The sequence below is a fragment of the Vombatus ursinus genome, unplaced genomic scaffold (assembly GCF_900497805.2).
Source record: "Vombatus ursinus unplaced genomic scaffold, bare-nosed wombat genome assembly UNPS02014810.1, whole genome shotgun sequence".
Taxonomy (NCBI): domain Eukaryota; kingdom Metazoa; phylum Chordata; class Mammalia; order Diprotodontia; family Vombatidae; genus Vombatus; species Vombatus ursinus.
In genome coordinates this window covers 3,454,102-3,474,880 of record NW_020954588.1, presented here as the reverse complement: position 1 = coordinate 3,474,880, position 20,779 = coordinate 3,454,102, and the positions used below count along the sequence as shown (strand labels likewise).

Sequence of the window (20,779 nt, the reverse complement as noted above, 5' to 3'; positions counted from 1 at the left end):
TTCATTGTACAATTACAAACTCAAGAGGCAAAGCAAAACTGACCTATTTTCATTGTCCATTCTGAAATGCAAAAGAAGTAATCACAGCAATAAATTTAAATCAGCAATTTTAAAATAATATGAATCAGTGTCCTTTTAATAATAATAATAAAAAAGGCACTTAAGTCAAGTCATTATGATATAATTATAACAAAGCAGACAAAAGAGCTGATTGAACAAAACCCCCAGAAACTCAATAGCACAACAGCTCTAGATCACTTAAAAATGCTCTTTCGGAAGGGACAGGACCAAAGCTAAAAGATACCCCATTAAACCCAAGAGCAAAAATAAACAAAGGAAAACAAAGTTATCCTATAGAATAACAACAACAACAACAAAAAGCATTTAAACCTGTATAATTGGCATTACTTTGTAATCATGCAGGTAAATAATTATCCAAATTTCACATTCCTATTTTTTAATTTCTAAGAAATCATGCTATGAGGTTATTGTAAGAGAAATTTTACTTGCTGCTGATAACTCTGAATAAAGCTTATCCAACAGGGAGAATTTAAGAGATGTGAATACAACATAAAACTTTGCCTAAAGAAACCATGCATTGAGACTGTATACTGAGGATTAGAATCTATCATTAGAAGCTCTGAGTTAATGAATATCTTGTGATGTTTATCTTGTGGCGATGATCTGGGAGACCACATAGTGCTATATGAATACAATTAATCCATGAATAATTAAAAACTATCTACATTATACACACTAGTTGCACTGTAAGTGGTTAAGGAAAGATTAAGATAGCTTTTGCCCAGAAAAACGACTCTGAAATAACAAAATTTTAAAACTATCTAAAAATTCACAAAGGGCTTGAAGTAGCTTTACATAAAAGACAAATTCAATTGGTCTTGCTCTAGTAAGAATTCTGAAGCTGCACCAGTGAACCTGATGCAAATTCTTTCCATCTCATAAATGAAGATATTATTACTGGTTTAGTTATACTATAGCGACCTTTCTAAGAAATATCCAATTTATTTCATCATGCTGGAATTTTATTATAATTTAATACAATTAAGGCTCTAGAACTTGGAGAATTTGTTTTTAGTATCCATGAATATTCATTACAATAGCATTTATTATACTGCAATTTAGCGCTATCCAAGAAACAGTAAAACCCCTACAGAGAGTTATGGATACACATAATAACTACAGGCTAGAGAAATACTCACTCAATGGACATGTAATATACTAGCCTTGAGTACCTTTGGTTCGTGTTCTTTAAACTGAGGACTTCTAGATCATGCTAGATATGTGAGGCTACACAGGAATAGTTATGTGCCATTTTAAGTTTAGGAAAATTCCTGTTAAGGGACAGAATGACTCTAGAATAGTCCCAGGACTTGTAGACTGTACAAGAGAAGACCCCAATCCACAAGCACACTCCAAAATCACTGTAAAATCTCTCTCTGCACGCCCAGTCTGGCATCCCTCTAACAAGAAGGGAAGAGATCCCAAAGCGGCTCCTCTCACAGTCTAAAATTATGGGCAAGGTACACTGCCATTTAGTAGGTCTTGTGTAAATGACAGCTAATTGCTCTCCCACTGCCTCATGTATGTGTACACACTATGGTAAAAAGTGGAAAAATTCTTTTCACAATAAGCCACATACAATAATATAGATATATTTAATATATGATCTCTTATGAAAGGGATTGATGAACAACTCTTTTAAAGTAAAGACCAGCTATGTTGTCAGGTCTTTATAAAATAAAGTTAAAATTGCAGTTAAATATTAAGCAACCTTTTTTTCAATCCTGCTTTATTGCTATAGTGTCTATAAGAGCAATCTAGAAAACTACACATTATTTATTCTTCTATTGAAGACACCGTATTACAAGCTTTAAAAGCCCATGTTCACAGCACACTTAAAATAACCCTGAGAAAGTAATTTAATATCGGAAACTCAGCTTCCACATACGTAAAATGGAGCTTCATGATAACTAAAATTAATTCTATCCTGGAGTGGTGGAGGAGGAAGTGCTTTGCAAACCCAAAGTTCTAAAAAATTTTGATCTTTTATTAAAGCTGTTAAGAGGTGATGTGATATCACTAGTGGATAAAGAGCTGGCCTCAAAGTCAGAAAGACTGGGTACAAAGGCCCATCTCTGACAGAAACCTGGAAGGAATAAATTGGCTTCACTGCCCACAAGCAATTCTACAAGACTAAATGGCAGAGTTAATAGCTGATTTTCATTAGTAAAGACTTTACCCACTGGGCTTTCCCTAATGAAGTCATGATCTCTTCCCTCACACCTTCCTATGCCCCAGATAAACAGAATCAGCAAAACACTGGCCATAAAAATATTACTGAAAGGGGCAGCTAGGTGGCACAGTAGATAGAGCTCTGTCCTTGGAGTCAGGCGGATCTGTTTCAAATCTGGCCTCAGATACTTGACATTTACTAGATGTGTGACTCTGGGCAAGTCACTTAACCTCGGCTGCCTCACCAAAAAGAAAAAAAAAATAATACTGAAAAGGGCATTCTGACATGCTTTTAAAGAAATACTCTCAATAGAGCTATAAATGTGGGCACAGTCAGTGTCAAAAGAGGTGCTAGATTTATAGTCTTAACGCACCATTCATGTAAGATAGGGAAGAAAAAAACAAGATAAAATTTTGCTACCTACAGTAAAAGTGTACAGTGTTTCACATGATTAGGAGTAAACATGAATAACTTAGCCATCTGCTGTGATTAATATCCAATATTTAAAAGGAGTCAATATTTTCTTATTACCCATATCAAAATCTGCTAGCTTTATATTTTCTTGTTCATTTTTTTTCTTTCTTTTTTTTTTTTAAAGGCAATTGGGGTTAAGTGACTTGCCCAGGGTCACACAGCTAGTAAGTGTCAAGTGTTTGGTCTGAAGCTGGATTTGAACTCAGGTTCTCCTGACTTCAGGGCTGGTGCTCTATCCACTGTGCCACCTAGCTGCCCCCACCTAGCTTTATAAATAAGCTGATCTGCCTATTGTATATGTCCCAGAGGTTTTAAATCATGTCTCTGTGATCAGACAGAAAAAGCCTAAATTTCTCCTATGTAAAATGACAGTGTATTACAAAATCTAACCAACATTACTTTGGATTATTATTTGGATAAATCCTCTTCAAATGTGGTTTAGTATGATATAGGAATAAGAACGGTGGCTTCAACCAGAGTGTGCCCAGCCTCCAATTCTGGCTCTGATATAAATGGGGAAACCACTTCAATTCTCTGGGCCTCAGCTCCTTACCTATAAAAGCTCTACACCTATCACTAGATCATGTCGGAGGTCCTTCACACAATAAATCCTATGGGCCTGGGAGGTCAGTCTTATTTGTGCGAATAACAATAACTAGTTATCTCTTAGCATAGCCAATGTCAAGTATCCAGAATAAGTGAACTAAACCTTTAACAAAATCTGTTCACTCTCTGCAGTTAGAAGCTAATTATTGTACTTTACCAAGGGGAAAAATTAGATAACACAACCTCAAGAAATGTGAATTTTGGACAATAAGTTAAGAACACTGAAAGCAAAAGAAAGCAAAACAAGTTATTTCATCCACTGCTAGTTAGAAAGAGGCTATAAGGAAGAAAACACAAAAGAAACCACATTCCACTAACAAGAAGCCAATAATAATTAATAGTAAAAATGATAATAATGATAATAATGAAAAACAAAGCGGTAAAGCTGCAAGAGTCACTGATGGCCAATCACCTGCGATTTTCATCCAGCACATCCAAGACCTGCTGGTAAGCCCTACGAGTAGAAGACTGGATAAACGACAAAATGCCCCGAGCAGAGTAAAGATTAGATCCATCTTCGGGTAACATATGGGGAGGACAGACACGGGCCTGCTGTTGGGATGGTGTCACACTGTTTATGCAAGCACAGCAAATGAAGAGAAAAATACTGGAGTCAGATTTTAACAAAACTTTGGTTAAATATCTTCCCCAAACATTTATACTTCATTTTCTTTCCCTTTTCCCACCCTCCATTTTCAGCAGATAAAAAACACTGTCAACTCAAAAAAGTTAATAAGATAACATATTTCACTTAAGAAAAAAATTTCAACACTAGATGGTAAACAAGAACGGTAGTTTTTGTACCAAAATATGAAAAGTAATCTACCTGCACTAATATGAAACAGCATAAAAGGGCAGAGATCAGTTCTAATGGGGCTGTCTCCCTGCCTTAGAGACATTTTCAGTTTACCCAGTATTCAGCCTGAGGTAAACACATGTCTAAGCAAGTGAACTGTATACCTCCATGATAATTAGAATACTCATAAAGAATTAATATGCAGATGTCAAAGTTCAAGCACATGAATGAATATCACAAGTCCATACAATAACATGTTGATTCATGAACCTTCCATTTAAAGAGAAAGGAAACTATTAACTCAATTGGAAATCATTTTTTGGGAAATCAATTTTTAAAAAACAAAAAGATAAAAATAAATGTCTAAGTCCTGTAAAACTGTAGAGAAGCATTGTGATTACTCATCTGTTCACACTCAATCAAATTTGAGAAAGAAATCAGAACTTTTTTTTTTTAAGAAGGCAGCACTGCCTAATTTTTGGAGGCAAAGAACACTTTTAAAATTAGGGAGACAATGGTCCATTACTACTTTTGAGTGAGAGTACTCTGAATCTTTTACTCATATTTAGCCTGAGATTTACTTTCTTTGGCTCCATCTCCAAAGCTTCCTAAAAGCTGAGCACATTTGAACAAATCTATTTTATTTGGTTACCTGCCAAATAAAGTCTTCTTAAGATTAGAAAGGGCTTTTTGGTAACCTTAATAGTCGTGGAAGATGTTCAGTTCAGTATTAGGTACTGGAACAGTACGCAGATATGGCACCCCATTGCCTGGGCCAGTTACTCATGACTACGTAAAAGTAGAATTATGACACCCAAGAGAAGTGAATATTACACATTCTGCCTTTGTGACAAGGTCAGTATACATGATGAATTCTATCTTTGTGTGCTGGGGTCAAAGAATGATGACTGGACCCAGGCCAATGATACCATTTAGCAATGGGCCAAGTAAAATGAAGATGTTTTGTTTATTTTGGCTTATGTGAGACTTCTGGATGTGACTGGAGTTTCTTATGAAGTTGCCAAGATGCGTCAGGTAATTATGGAGAAAACAAGATTTTGGAGTCTCATGATACCAAACTTATAGAAACTCTTTGAAGAATTTTTGACTATTTCAGATGCTAATTACAAAGTATTAATATTGTATTAAGCATGAAACCATTTTTTCCTAGTTATTTACACTAGAAGAGACTGAGTCAAATGTTGTCAGGGTTAAAAGTTAAATTCTGATATTTGTGTTTCAAAACTCCAACAATTTAGAAAATCTATGTTAGAGCCAAGGCCAAAGTTAAAAAATGTCAGGGTACCATCACCTTACTGGTAGCTGTCCTAAATTTTTGTCTTGCGAATTGGAAATCTGTTCCCTTGAGTCTAAATCCTGACTTGTTCAAGTGCTGAGATTCAGTCTGTCGATTTGCCCATTCTAAGAACGTGTTTGCATGATGATAGATGATATATGGCAAAAGCCATCCTGAATTGTAGGATAGAACTGAGTTCACTCTCTGTGACAGTCTATAAACTGACTGAGAAAGGTAAGAGCTGAAGATCCAGAGGCAAAATGCCCTGTGAGGCAACCAACAACGGTTTTGGAATTTACTCTTTTTAGGTAGAATGGGGAATGCCTGAAGATCTAACAGTGGACAACCTGGTTGTGAGTTCACAGTAGAGGAATGCCACTGGAACCTGGAGGCAATGGGAGAAAATAAAACATAATCTGAAACAAATCATCCATCTCATACCCTCCAAGTCACTGAAAAGTCTGTCGAGCAGCTAGACAATTCAATAGTTACTCAAACAATTCTGTAGCACCAGCCAGGGACAATGATCAGTGTCTGCACTGAAGGCTATGATTTTTTGCCTAATACTTTTCTAAACATTAAGTTACTTCCCTGAGTAAGATACATAAATTCTTATTTACATAGCAATAGAAATATTTGTATTTGTAGATATGTCTATATCTGTGTGTACATATATACACATAATATTAATTTAGTATTAAAAGTTTAAATCATTTTGTGTACATGATGTCCAAGAACATAATGATAAAAAGTGAAGATAAGCTGAACCTTTGACCCTGACAGCATGTTATATATGTTTTTGGTCCTTTAGAATTTAATGGTCCCTAAACAGTTAAGTGAAAATCATCTCCTGCTAGATAAATCTTGTGTCACTACTGTCAATAAAGAAACGTTTATTTAAGTTGTGAACATTTAGGGTTTCCTGGATTATAATACAGTAAAATGAGAAAAAGTTCTAAAAGTAAAACTTGGGAGACAATATTTAGGGATGAGAGATGAAGGCTACTATCTTTATCAGTGATAGTAAGAATACCCTCGCTACCTTTTCTTACCACATTATCGATAACATACTCAGCTATTTTGTTATTTCTCAATGGGAACCAGAGAGAATGTTTAAGATCCACAGGGATAAGGACTAGACCTGTGATTAATAAATACATCAGGAAAGGGAACACACTCCACCAAGGCAGGTCAGCACCTTCTTTCCAACATCTCATCTTAAAAAGCTGCCTGGAGCACTGAGAAGTTTAGTGACTTGCCCACGATCCCACAACCACTACACGTATGTTGGAGGCAGATTTGGAGTTCAGGCCTTCTTTTCTCCAAGGCCAGCTATTTACTAGCTCATGTTGCCAAAAATGTATGACTTTTAATTTCATTTAAAATGAAAGCGTCTAGTTGTCTTGTCTTCCATTCAAGTATATTATAGTACCTGATAAACTGAAAATCAACAACTGCAAATCCAAAAAACAGGAAGTCATGTCATGTCAAGTGTCACTGCTAAGAGGGGTCTTTGCAAGTTAAAAGATCATGACTGTTCTAGTCATAAGTGCATTTACTTTTTGGAAGCCAATTGAAGAATTGAGAGAAGAAGATCTTTATCTTAAAAAATCACTGCCCTAAGAACATTCATTCTTCCCTACATATTCCCTTCGAGAAAAATTTTTTAGTTTTGAACTTCAAGAATCGACTCCATTTCACAAATAACAAAGAAATTCAGGGGCAAATAAAGTGAACCAAATATTAGTGCATGAGGTATCAGAATTAGAAGGGCCATCAGTGAAATTACACTTGGTCAGTGAAAAATTTCTGTTGGCATTCCAGACATTTTCTGCTACCCCCCAAAAAAAAACCAACCCTACCCCCCCCCCCCACAAAACAGATACTCTTTAAAAAACAGGTTAAAAAACCAAACCAAAACATTTCATAACAGAAGCAGTAGAAACGTTATCACTCAGATGTTACCCTATAAACAAAGCAGAGCATACTATACCACTGAAAGACGCCATTAACTTCAAACTAATGTTTAGCAACATTCCACCATGGCAAAAATTTTATTTAAATTTGCCAGTTAGAAAGCCTATAAAGTATTTAGGATGGTGTCAATCATGTTATTTTATTGGTACTCTCTACTTCAGCCTTGCATAATAATCTATTACACACGTATTAGCTAAATAATGTTAGAAGATATGAGCAGAACTAGATTAATCCGATTTTATTTGGCATCAATATGTATATGTTCATCACTAAAAAATTAGTCTAAAGTTGATTGCCTTTTTCCCCAAGGATTTCTATGGGAAATGGTGTTTCTCAAACTGTGAAATTAAACCTCTTTGGTGAGATGCTGGCCTTTTTCAAGAAAAAAAAAAGGGAAAATATTCATATTTTCACATAAATGATAAATTTCCTTGTTAATTCTCAAGTTGTAAATAACACAATACTCTTTTCAGCCCTATCTCGGGTAAAACAATTGATTCTCAGAACTTCATTTAAAAGAAACCAGCAGGCCAATTTGTAAAAAACAAAATAAAAGAAAATGCCACCCTCACTCACCCATGATGCTGTCACCTGCTTCTCCAGCCACTGAAGAACACAACAGTTCTTCAGTCCTCAGGTATCAAGCAATGACAGGTGCTGTGCATTAGATTCTAGGTCAATGATGCTCAACCACATAGGGGTGTGTAATTCTTTCAAAGAATCATGAAATTAAAAAAAAATTCCAAAACAAATCTTAGTTTTGGTTCAGTCAGATGTTAAAAGATTTGCCAAATAGTACTTTAACGAGGCTGTAACTCCAATAAAACCAAGAATCACTGCTCTGGGTTAATTTTAGTTCGGAACTCATGTGCCAGTATGAAATATATCAAGGAAATAATGTTTAAATCATCCCATTTTCCTTCTTTTTGAATATATATGTGTATACACACATATATTTGTACATATGTGTATATATGTATGTATGTACGTACGTATGCATGTGTGTGTTTGTATACACACACATCTTTCAAATGGTCTGGTGACATAGTTTGAGAAACCCTTAATGGAGGAATTGTATTCCAGAGCCAAGCAGTAAGAGAATTAAGGCATTATGTGCTGATTATTTTGTAAAACAAATTAGTATTACAAACCTATAGAATTAAAACATTTCCTACTTGCAAAGAGCAGATCAGATAAAATCTTACATGTATTCCAGGGCTGAAAGCGATGACTGGAACCTTGAAATTTTATTTCTTGGGGCAGAATCTGATCTGAGCCACCTTAAATAATAATTATGCTTCTTTTACATATTCATCTTTGTAACACACCAAAAAAACTAAAAATCAATACCCCTGGTTCAGAATCCACATTTATGTTGATGTACTTCCTATTGTCTCTTAAAAGTAACATAAGAATTTGGCCTTGAAAGAAGTGTCAGCCATCCTGCTCATTCTACTCCCATTCTTAATGATGCCAAGGGGATGGACGAGAGGGGGAGAATAATATAAATGGAGACAAAAGATAAAGACACAACTATGTATATTTTCATTTTGTGAGGAAAAACCAAAGTTACATAAGATATTAAGAGTTTAATAATTTGGAAGAGGCAAATGAGTTTTATCCTGTCCCTGTTCCTACCTCATCATATTATTAACACTGCACACATATAGTACTTATCACACAAAATGCCAGTGAGTATTTATTTACATGCAAACATTTATTCTAACATTTATGTAATACCATGAAGTTGTGATAAACTGTAATGAAAACAATTTTAAATGATATATTTATGCTAAGCGTAAGATTAAAAATGTCATCATATTCAAAATACATTAGGAATGATACCAGGAAAGAAACTGCAAGTTCTATTGCCATTAGCATAAGAAAATATTGGGGTTAATAAAAATACTTTGCTGTTAAAAAGACAAAGCTGAAAACTTCTAAGTTTGAAAATGTGTAACTGTGATTTGAAGTCTTATTTGTTTTAATATATAGAGTTTTAAGACTACAAAAATAAAAAATTAAAATACAAGGGAACAAAAATAATATCAAGTTAACTGTTCTAAGAGACAATAGGCTATTAAAGACAACTAAAACAATGAAAAGACATAACAGCGTTAATCGTTTGTCTACTATGAGAACTATACTATGTAATAATAATATTAAGATCTGGGAGAAAACAAATGACTCATCACCTCAACCACACTTTAAACAGAATGGTCCACAATATGCAGTTATTCCTTTCCTTTTTTTTTTTCTCCAAACAATTATTTAGCTATGTATGATGAAATTTAAATGATTGAAATAGATAAGTTTTGCAACTGTTTGCTTTTTTTGGTCTGCAATGAAAAGTGTCAAGCAATAAAGGGTTTATAAAAAATATGGCTTACGTTATGTTACAGAGTTTACTAAAAATTCTTTGTACCCTTTTGTGAAGTTTTTGAAAAAGTAGTAACTCAGGTCCTTGGTTCAGCTATTTTTGTAGGGCATAAAAATTAATTATATTAACCAGACTGCCAAATTGCATAGCTATTCTCATATTTTCGTAAAGTATTTGGAATCCTTGAATATGGCTTGTGTAAATCCTTTGGTCTACATAGAAAACCTTTCTGTATCTTGCCTGATCTGCTATAACCTCTATTTATAAATGATGGTGGATAAATCATCTCTTCTTTTCCATTTAGTCTTTCCCAAAGGATAAAAAGACCACACACATTAAAGGGAGTAAATTTAGCAAAGAAATGTTGATGGTTGCTTCCCTGCCTTTCCTTAAACAAAAGGACACAATTTCATCAAAGCAAATGAACATTTGGCTTCAAAATTTAATTGAAACTTCAGGTAACTTGCCCATGAGAATTCTGTCTAATGTGAGGTAAAAATATATTAAAAACAACCAAGCCATATTACTGCTGAAGACTCCTTTCCTATATAAAGTCCACCCTACCCTACTTCTCTGCATTCTTAGACTGGCTTGTACACCACACACTGGCACTCAACCACCTTTTGCCTTGTACAATTCTTGAGTAGTTAGATGCCATCTTCTTAATGAAATGGAAAACTTTACCATGGGAGCTGTATCTGCCACAGTACTAACAAGGAACATCTTTTGCAGATAATAATTTTTTTAATTTAAAAAATAAGTGAGGAAGAAATGGTAATTATTTCCTCCCAAAACACCAATCCTATAAAAAAACAAAAAGAATCCTTAAAAACCTTGGTATTTAATTATTTTTAAAGGTGTAAAAGGTTTTTTATTTCATAAAAATTCTATTGAGTGAATTTCTACTTTAAGATATCTAAAAATAGAGAAAAGAAATCAGGTTGTGATCTCACCAAATCAGAAAGCAAAATGGAAAAAAACAAAAACAAAATTAAAATTATTTAAAGATTATGATTCTATTTTTTTGTAACTGCATGTGTCCTCAAGCCCTAAGGAACCACATGTAAGACAGATAGTGTTAATTACATTGTGTGGGTAAAGATATTTACTTTCCAATCTGGTTTTGCTTACCACAGCTCATTTAGACTCAAAACCCTTAAAGAGATCGCATACACATTAAATTTGAAACTAGGGAAATTCTTTGCTGAGCTTCACCACTTTTTAGCTTTTAAAAACACAATGTGCTGGATAAAAATCTCTCAGAACTAGTTAAATGAATTAAAAAGGCTCATCAGTTTAAGTTATACTTTGCAGGTGACCCCCAAATGAGCAAATCACACACAAACAGAAATAAAGATATTACAATATACATAAAATATCAACAGGATGATATTACTGAAAATGCTTTCAACTAACATTTGGCTACACAAAGTAAAGGCTGAAACCAGAACTAACCTCACACTGTGGGTCGCTATTAGAAACAAGTGTTGAAGAAAGGTAAATGGGAGAGAATGGAGAGACAGCTGTCATTGTGGGGCAGCAGCTTGAACGGGTTGAGGTGTTTGGGGATGGGGTGCTACTCACATGGAATCATTTCTGACCAATTGTCCATTTTGTCGTACAGCATTTTCACTCATAGACCTCTCCCTTTTCAGCCTGCCAGCTGTACGGACTTGCTAAAGAACAAAAAGAGAAGGGGTAAAGGGGAGGATTGAGGGAGAAAAACATATTTTTGGTGAGTATACCATAATTTTGTTGTTTCTCAAAATAAAAACCTCTTAGCCTAATTCCAGAAAGCACCTAATTATTTAGAAAAGATTATAATCAAAGAAAGACAACTCAAGGTGTTTGCAAAGCAACAAATAATGATGAGTAAGAAGATACAAAAATCTAAACTTACAAAGCCAAAGATGAGGGGGAGATCATTCACTTTACAGAAAGATCCATCGCACATTTACTTCAAAAGGCCATCTTACACAATATAACTGAAATTGTTCCATTCGTGTAAATTCATTTAACAGGAACTTTTCAGGAAGTCATGTGTACACTGGGATTATGAATAAATGGTTTTATTTTGAAGACAAAGGCAGAAATTAAAAGTTGGCTAAGTCTCAGTATAGTTTTGGAAACTGAACTCCAAATAGGTCTCTGTTTCCTAGTGTTTATCCAGGAAATTAATGAAGTCCCCAGTTGGAACAGATGTAATTAAGACATCTATTTTAATTGTTGGGAGAAATAAAGGTAACAAAAATTGGTCTTTAAAACTTCAAATTTAGCTTACTCCATCAAAATGTCAATGAAGCGAGTCACCTAAAAGGACTTGAAATGAACAATTATCTTTTCAGAGTTGTCACAATTAACATTAATGGACATTTAAGCAAAAGAAAAAACCTGGGAGCTAGGGTGTCAAGGACAGTTAATTTCAAAGTAGGAGACAAATATTAAATAAATATTGTATTAAGTACAACTGTATTAAATACAGTATTAAATAAAACTTTTGTGGTGTTAGATTAGTCAAACATTCTCTCCTAGTTTCTTTTTAGGCTAAACATCTGGTCTAGGTAGAATAATTATTTTTCTGAAATGACAATTTTGCTTTTAACACATCAGGTTTTAATTTGGTCAAAGATAAGAAAAAATTTTTGATTTAGCAAAATACCAGGGAATGTGGAGACAAAGACCCCAAATCTGAGCTAAATATAAAATGATTAAAAAATTTTTTTCACTACATATCAGACTTAGTCACTTACCTTACATGTCTTAAGGACTCATGAAACAGACAAATTCAGGAATATTAAACTCTCTTTATATTTTCCCAGTTTGCATGGTACTGAGTTAGTTTGACATTGAAGGTCCTTGTTAGTCCTAATTGCTACAGGGCTCCTTTAAAAGAATTGCTATCCCTAAGGGATTTTTCAAATAAATTTTCTTAAATCTAATGGAAACAGGAGAAATGTGGGTTTAAGCAGGATGGGTAGGGAATGTCAGCTAAGCTAAAGACACATGTGATTTTAATATGGCCAGACAAGACAGTAAAATCCCAAGTCTACTGCTGTTTTCACTAGTGTAGGAAAAATTTTAGAAATCAAATCTGCACTTGAGTATATTTCATATTAAATTTGCCATCTTTACCATCTATGATTGATCATAAGGTCAACTTGCGATGTATTTTTTTCACAAATGAATAGTTCCACAGGCATTCTGGTAGTCTTCCATAACTTCTAATCATATAAGCAGCTCCTATTACTTTCCAATAAAATTTAAGACACAAAAGCCATCACTGGTAAAAGCTATTTGCTACTAGGCACTTTACTAGGATCTTTAAAAGTTTAAGGGGGAAATAAAATGCTAATGCGTACACCAAAATAATGTGGAATCCAATGTATGATAAATGTAGGTAGAAACAGAAGTAACCAGCAGAACCACTGCTAAAAGTGTGACTATCTACATCTTTCATGACATCTGCGTGCTGATCATGCTTGTTCCTTCCAATCACCATATGTGCTTGAAGTGTAAAGGCCATGCTGAGAAAGCAGAAACTATGGGGAACATCAAAGGGGAGGGGAGTTCACTAGAGGCAGAAAGTCTATTGTAAAGCAAGCAACTCACTGGCAAAGCCAAAAGTTGAACTGAGATTTCTAATTCCTGCACTGGTCCATATTAGGCTATTTTGTCCACAGGTACAAAATATCTCCTTGGAAGAGGATGATGTCAAGAGGATGAATTAAATGGTTTGCTCTATACTATTTCAACCTTATCTATTACACCTACTTTTGAAAGCAGAAAACTGATCCCAATGGTGCTTTCACAACCACAACCACCACCACCACCACCACCACCACCACCACCAACCTCATTACAGGGAAATTATGTTACTAAATTATTTTTTCTCATCTAAAAGATGATTACTGGCTTCCCCCTTGCCTCCCATTCCCCTACCTCACCTTTGCTGTTGGACACAACAATGAAATGTCATAATAGCCTACCACCACTATTTTATAACTCTTGATTCTCAAAGTCCTCACATTTTAACCCACCTGACGGCTGGGTTCTTCCTCCGAATGTGACTTTTCCTGAAAGGTAAAGTGTTTAGATTTAAGAAGCATCAGTATTATGCTCTATAGGTTTGCATCTATGTCAGAGTACAGTATAATGTTCTGTGTAGTGACTAAAGGTCATGAGGATGATAGTCTGATTTGAATCATTGTTTCTTAACCACATCCCCAACCCAATACCCTTTTTGTTTTGTTACAAGAAGTCTGAATTTTGAGAAAAAACTACTTACATCTTCATTCTGAGGGGTTGGAGGGATGGGCCTTTCCAAGTCCAGAAAATCAAGCGGTCTCTCACTTAGTGTGAGAACACGGGGAGGTGTTTTTAATGCCAAGGGTTTGAAGGGTGTTGATTGGATAAGGTCAAGGTCTGCTGGTCTTGAAAATGAAATGTCTTCATTATTACCTGGAAGAACATGTTGTAAAATAATCTTTTCACTAAAACATACTAGTTGGAAAATCTCATCATCTTACAAAATCTCATTAACCTCCTCACTCTGCACCATCACTCTCCTTGGCCTCTCTGATTGGAGGGTAAGGCCTTAACTCTGAGCCTCCATTTATGGAGAAAGCCCAGCTCAGTCACCTCCTCATTTCTCACCTGGTTGCACTGCTCAGGAACTTAACCAGCCTTGCTCCTACTTCCTGTAAGGAATGCTCCCCCTCTCTCTTCCCCAGCTTTTCAACTTCCTTTTCTGTCTGGCCTTCCCTTATTATACTGGAAGCTCTTTGAGGGCAGGGACTGTCTTTTTTTCCCCCTTAAGCACATATTAGGTGCTTAATATATGTTTACTGACTCTTGACTAGTCTCTCTATGTGTTCTGAATACAAAATACAAAAACCAGTAGTATCCTTGTCTTCTAAACAAAATCGATTTAGTCCTTTACAGTTTGTTACTTTGACTCCTAAGTAACAATGCAGATGTCACCGTGATCTAGGTTTTTCTTAATGGTTTTACTTAAAATTCTACAGCAATCATAATTGGATTTTAAAATTATAATCAACTGATCATTAAAATCAGTAATCTTAATAGAATCATATGCAAATTTATTTTACTAATAAAAATCAATAAATTTAAAATGAATAAATATTAATAAAAGTCAGATTTAATGGAATAGAAAAAATTTATATTCTAATATAAGAAAAATTTAAGAAATGAGCAAATAAAAGTTCTAATTCAGAACCATTATGCTAACCCTATATGCAACAAAACATATAATACTTGTTTTTAAAAGATGATCAATTCTCATGCTTAGCTGGGAAGTCCAACAGAAAAGATGAATATAGGTGTGTGTGCGTATAGTTTCTTATTAAATTATTAATAATTTGAATACATTAAATATTTTAAAATTTAAATAAATTAATATGTTTAATGCAATTAACCTGTACTTGTCAAGTGCATCTCCCTATCATGTTGCTTTTATTACTACCAGCTCTCCTGTTGCATGATTTCAAATAAAGGAAGTGAACATAGTACATAGCTGAATAGTATTTATTACTGATGCCAAGCTCTTTGGTGTTATACTCTTGTGGGCAGGCTCAAGAATTTCCTTTTTTTAATATGTTTGCTACCAATATTTAGAACTATGCACAAAGGGCTATAAAACTGTGAATAACCTTTGATCCAGCAATACTACTGCTAGGTCTATATCCCAAAGACATTAAAAAGAAAAAAGGAAAAGGCTCTGTTTGTACAAAATATTTACAGCAGCTCTTTTTGTGGTGGCCAAGAATTGGAAATCGAGAGGATGCCCATCAACTGGGGAATGGCTAAATAAGCTATGGTATATAATTATGATGGAATATTACCGTACTATAAGAAATGACAAGCGGGATTTCAGAAAATTCTTGAAAGACTTACAAGAACTGATGCAAACTGAAGTGAGCAGAACCAGGTGAATATCGTACACAGTAACAACAATACTGTTTGATGAAGAACCACGAATGACTTAGCTATTCCTAGCAATACAATGATCCAAGACAATCCCAAAGGACTAACGATGAATCATACTATCTGCCTCCAGAGAAAGAACTGATATTATCTGAATACAGACTGAAGCATGTTATTTTCACATTCTTTTATTCATTTTTAAGTCTTCTTGCACAAAATGACTAATATGAAAATGTTTTATATGATTGCACATGTATCACCTTGTTCACCCTCTCAGGGAGAACGGAGGGATAGAATTTGGAACACAAAACACCAAATGTTAAAAAATTGTTTTAACATGTAACTGACTCACCATCAATACAAGGAGAGGTGCATGGTCTGGCCTACTCATGCTGATTCAGTACAACATTCTTCATATATAAAGGAGAGTAATTATTCTTAGAATGCAGTGAAACCACATGTACTGCCGGCACAGAGGCAGCTATGGAGTACAATAGATACAGCGATGGATCTGGAGTCAGACATTCACCAGCTGAGTGACCCAGGGTAAACCAATTAACCTCTGTCTGCCTCAGTTTCCTGATCTATAAAATGGAGATACTGGCATCTACCTCCCATGGCTGTTATGAGGATCAAATAACTTACATGTGAGGCACCTTGCAAACCTTAAAGTACTATCCAAATACTAACTATTATTAGCTGCTCGCTATTATTTACTTCCAGGATGAGAAGCAGGCTCAGATATTAGGTGGAGAGCTAGAAGGGACCAAAGAAACAATCGATTCCAGTCCTCTCATTTTACAGGTTAGCCAACCCAGGTTCAGAGAGGTTACGGAACTTGCTTAAGGTAACACAGGTAGGAAATCAATCGAGAGAAAATTTGAACCCCTGACTCCAGGGCTCAAGTCCCTACTCACTTACCCTGCACAAGGCACTTACTTTATTAGGCACTGGTGGCACAGAAAAGAAGCAAAGGGTCTAGAACTGAAAAAGGGCATAGTTTTGATTTGAAGAGGAGAAACTTGGGAAGATTTGAGCAAGGCCCTCTAAGGAAGAAGTGAACTGAAGTGAACTGAAGCTGCGTGAGAAAAACTCGAGGAAGAAGAGAATGGCTTAAGGTAAACTGAGGAAACAAGTACCTGAGATGGTAAGCAGTTAAGGAGAAAAAGGGAAGGATTATAGAATCACAGATCTAGAGTTGAAAGGAATCTCAGATGGCACCTAGTCCAACCCCCTTGTTCTATAAGTCAGCATCCTTTCCACTAGATTTTTGTGGGTCTTAAGATACAAAGCAAGAGGAGAGAGTGACAGCCTTTTTCCAACATTTGTCTTGGCAAACTACTAGCAAGAGAGCCAAGGCCTGAGGATCCCTCTGAGTGAGCTTTCTAATGGTCTCCTGGAGGAGGAAGAAAAGGAGCAGGAGAAACCGTTCTCTGTTCTACAGGTTACTGGGGAGAATCTATGCATCCCTTTTTAAAAAAATGGAAGCAGAATTTCAGTATGAAAATTAAAAGAATCTGAGCAGGAACTGGGGAACCCTGACTTGTGTCAGGAGGCTGGAAAGAACACAAAAGAGAAAGGAAAGAACCACCACTGAACCGTGGAGTTAAGAAACAGACACAATAAGGCTCTTTTACTTCACTTTCAAGTCAGGGAGATGCAGATACCAGGAGGGAAGAAAATATCCAATGAAGTCTGGAGGATGCTGAGGCCATCCAGTCCAACCCTCTAATTTTAGAGATGAATAAACTAAGGCCAGCAGCAGGGGGAGGGGGGAAAGTGACTTTCTGAAGGTCTCACAGGTAGTAATGAGGTCAAGACAGACTTGGATCTGCACTCTTGTCACTACCCCACTTGTCCCCTTGATAACAACCACAGAGAAACAGGCATGAAGTGACAGAGAAATGACTAACACAGCAAATGGGATGACTACTAGCCACTTCTGGGGATTCCCGCGGGAACAAACTGAATGCAAAGAAGAACCCAAAAACAACCTCAAGAGATTACAAAATCTGGGGCAAGAAAATAAAGACTTTAAGGGAGTATCACTGATTTTTTTTTTCTATCAGTGCTCTGCATTAAGGCAAGGCTTTCAGAAGAGGAAGATTGATTTGGTAAGGAAATAGTTGACTAAGAAAACTGCAATTAGATTTTTAGATTGCAATTTAAAGTACAGGATTAACAGGTTAACAGATACACCTGACAGGCAGATATCTATTACTAGACACATATTCCAAGGAAGTCATTGATGATAAGAAAGTCTCCATATACACCAAAATATTTATAGTAGCACCAGTGTTTAGCACAATGCCTAGCACATGGAAGGCACTTAATAAGAACCAAAGAGATGCCCATCAATTGGGGAAAGGCTAAACAAACTGTGTGGCACATGAATGGAATGAAATGGAATACTGTTGTGCTTTAAGAAATGGAGTTTGTGATGAATACAGAGAAACCTAGGATCTGTATCAACTGATGCAGAGTGAAGTGAGCTGAGCCAAGAAAATATATACAGTGATTAATGTAAATGGAAAGAACTACATACCAAAAAAATCAAAAGCAAATGTGACATAATTATAAAGATGAAGCAGGACTCAAATGAAAAGAGGTAAGAAGGCAGCCCCAATCTATCCCTTCACAGAAATGGGAGCACATTTTTGGACTCTGAATTGATCAGTTATGCTTTGCTTACTTTTTTTTAATCTCCTCTAAAAAATGCCATTTGTCATGTAAGATGACTCTCTTGGAGGGGGAAGGAGAGGGATACTTGGATAACTATGATAATGGAAGAAACAGAAGAAATCAATAAAAACTCATTTTTTTAAAAATTGAATTAGGGTCTCATACACACCAAAACATTCACAGTAGTATTTTCTGTGGTATCTGAGAACTGGAAACTAAATAAATGTCAATCAATTGGAGAACAAGATAGGTGGACATAAAAAAATATTACTGTACTGTAAGACAGAATAAATACGAAGAATTCAGAAAAGCATGGAAAGACATATGAACTGAAGTAGAATCAGGAAGGCAATATACATAGTGACTACAATAATGTAAACTGAAAGAATAAAAAAGAAATTGAATGCTAAGGAGCAACTAATCTTAGACTCAGAAAACAACATGGCCTGAAGACCCATTATTGGTACCCTCTAAAGGTTCTGCCCTGGGACAAAGCTCTAGGCAAATATGCACAAAAAGGGATAAACCCTGCTCTAAAGCTTTTATTCTTCCCCTGTCATATTGCAAATGCCTTTAGCCAAGGTCTATATCTTTTCATGTGTGTTTACCTAGCACAATACCAGTATAGATTTTTTGATGGAAACAACAAGCTCTTCAAAAATTTCTCTGGTAATTTTAAATTTTCACTAACCAGTTTTTCACTTTGAGGAAGTCACTTTACCCCTCCAGAACCTTCCGATCTAACATTCAATTTGAGAAAATAAACCTATTTGTGGAGATGGGGAACAATGGGAATGGAATATTGTATATATTGTCAGACATGGTTGATGTGTTTTTATTTAATTTTGTTATTATTTTAATTTATACATTTTAATATGTGTTTGTTTTGAAGAAATGCTTTTTTCTTTCATTTTTTGTTCTGTTTTGTTTTTGTTTTGTTTTTTTTTTTGCTAGGCTACGGGGTTAAGTGACTTGCCCAGGGTCACACATCTAGTAAGTGTCAAGTGTCTGAGGCTGGATTTGAACTCAGGTCCTCCTGACTCCAGGGCCGGTGCTCTATCCACTACACCACTTAGATGCCCTCTTTTAACACTGCTGTTACAATGGCCTGCTGTGTACATAAGAGAAACATCTGAAAATGGATGCGCTGTTTTAAAAAAAGCACCAAGAAAATTTTTTGTTTTTTAATTAAAGAATATACTTGCTTGGGGTCTTGCAAATCTAATTTAAAAAGCTATTTTAACTTGAAATATAAAAGGAAGATAATTGCTTAGGTATGTTCACCAAGCTAGATATCACAGAGGGTGGTTACAATGTAGGAACACAAGGAGTAGAGATGCCCAGAAGTTCACAATAGACAAAAATCTAAGAAAGGAACTGGTAATAAAATCTATGGCCTCAGAAGTCTGTACACAAATAGACAAAGTATTAGCAACAAACAAGATCAAATAGTAATAACAAGGAGGAAAATCTGATCTCATAAATATAACTGAGATTTGGTGGGATAAGACCTATGACTGAATTATGGCTCTGGAAAGAAGGTTCTGTATATGTTATTCAAAAGAAAGAGGATGAGTAGAAAGGCAGTGAGGGCAAGATAGTATAAGATAAAATCATGTGAAGAAATCCAAAAACCAGCAATATATTAGGAAATATTTGTGTCAAGGTCAATGAAACAAAAACAGAAGCAATATGCTAATTTGAGTATACTATAGACCACCTAGAAATAGTAAATAGATTAGGAACTGGGGAGACAGACCACAAGTCTAATACAAACTCTCACTACAGGAATGACGGGACAGTTCATGTATCTGGATGTTGGTTGAAGCTCTCTTTGACAAAAGCCAACTGGATAACACATTCTTGAACTACAGGGCAAAAATTCTCTTCTGGATGGAATTCTCACTCACAAGAAGGTACTGGTTGCTGGTTTGAAGACAGCTGGAACCTTGGGAGGGAAGTGACTCCATTATAGAATTTGTGACAGAAAAAGTAGAGGAAAACCAGAAACAATCTGTCACCTCTTGTAGATTTGGGAAGGATGGATTTCAGGGTGTCCTGGACTAAAACTGCTCTTTCAGACCTCTCAGGAATAATGAGGCACTCTAGAGATCGACATTCTGAGGAGGAGAAAGCTGTCTAAAAGATATCCAACTTGCATCTTTAAAAGACATAAAATAAGAAACAGATGCAAATGCAAGTAAAGCAGTCCCATAATAAGTGTCAGGGGCGTTGAAGCTCAGGATAAGCTGATATTGGAGAAGAAAGCTAAAAGGGATTTTTACAAAAGTGGTTAAGTAGAAGAGGATGAAAGAAGCAACAGAGTTGGATGGGACAATGGTTGCTGAAAAAAGAAATAAAGAAGGCAGA

At 35.5% G+C, this 20,779-nt stretch overlaps 1 protein-coding gene across 12 annotated transcripts in view; it reads right to left on the bottom strand.

Annotated features, from left to right (window-relative positions):
* The window catches only part of MFF (mitochondrial fission factor), a 41,731-nt gene that overhangs the window by 10,551 nt on the left and 10,401 nt on the right, over positions 1-20,779 (bottom strand). For 7 of the 12 annotated variants that reach the window (XM_027875916.1, XM_027875911.1, XM_027875909.1 and 4 more), the window contains 4 exons: positions 14,070-14,242; positions 13,822-13,857; positions 11,369-11,460; positions 3,747-3,905 (listed from right to left, as the gene is read on the bottom strand). In XM_027875916.1, the coding sequence (XP_027731717.1) occupies positions 3,747-3,905; positions 11,369-11,460; positions 13,822-13,857; positions 14,070-14,242 (460 nt within the window). The remainder of the gene's footprint in view (positions 1-3,746; positions 3,906-11,368; positions 11,461-13,821; positions 13,858-14,069; positions 14,243-20,779) is intronic. The other 5 variants (XM_027875917.1, XM_027875919.1, XM_027875918.1 and 2 more) reach the window with 3 other exon arrangements.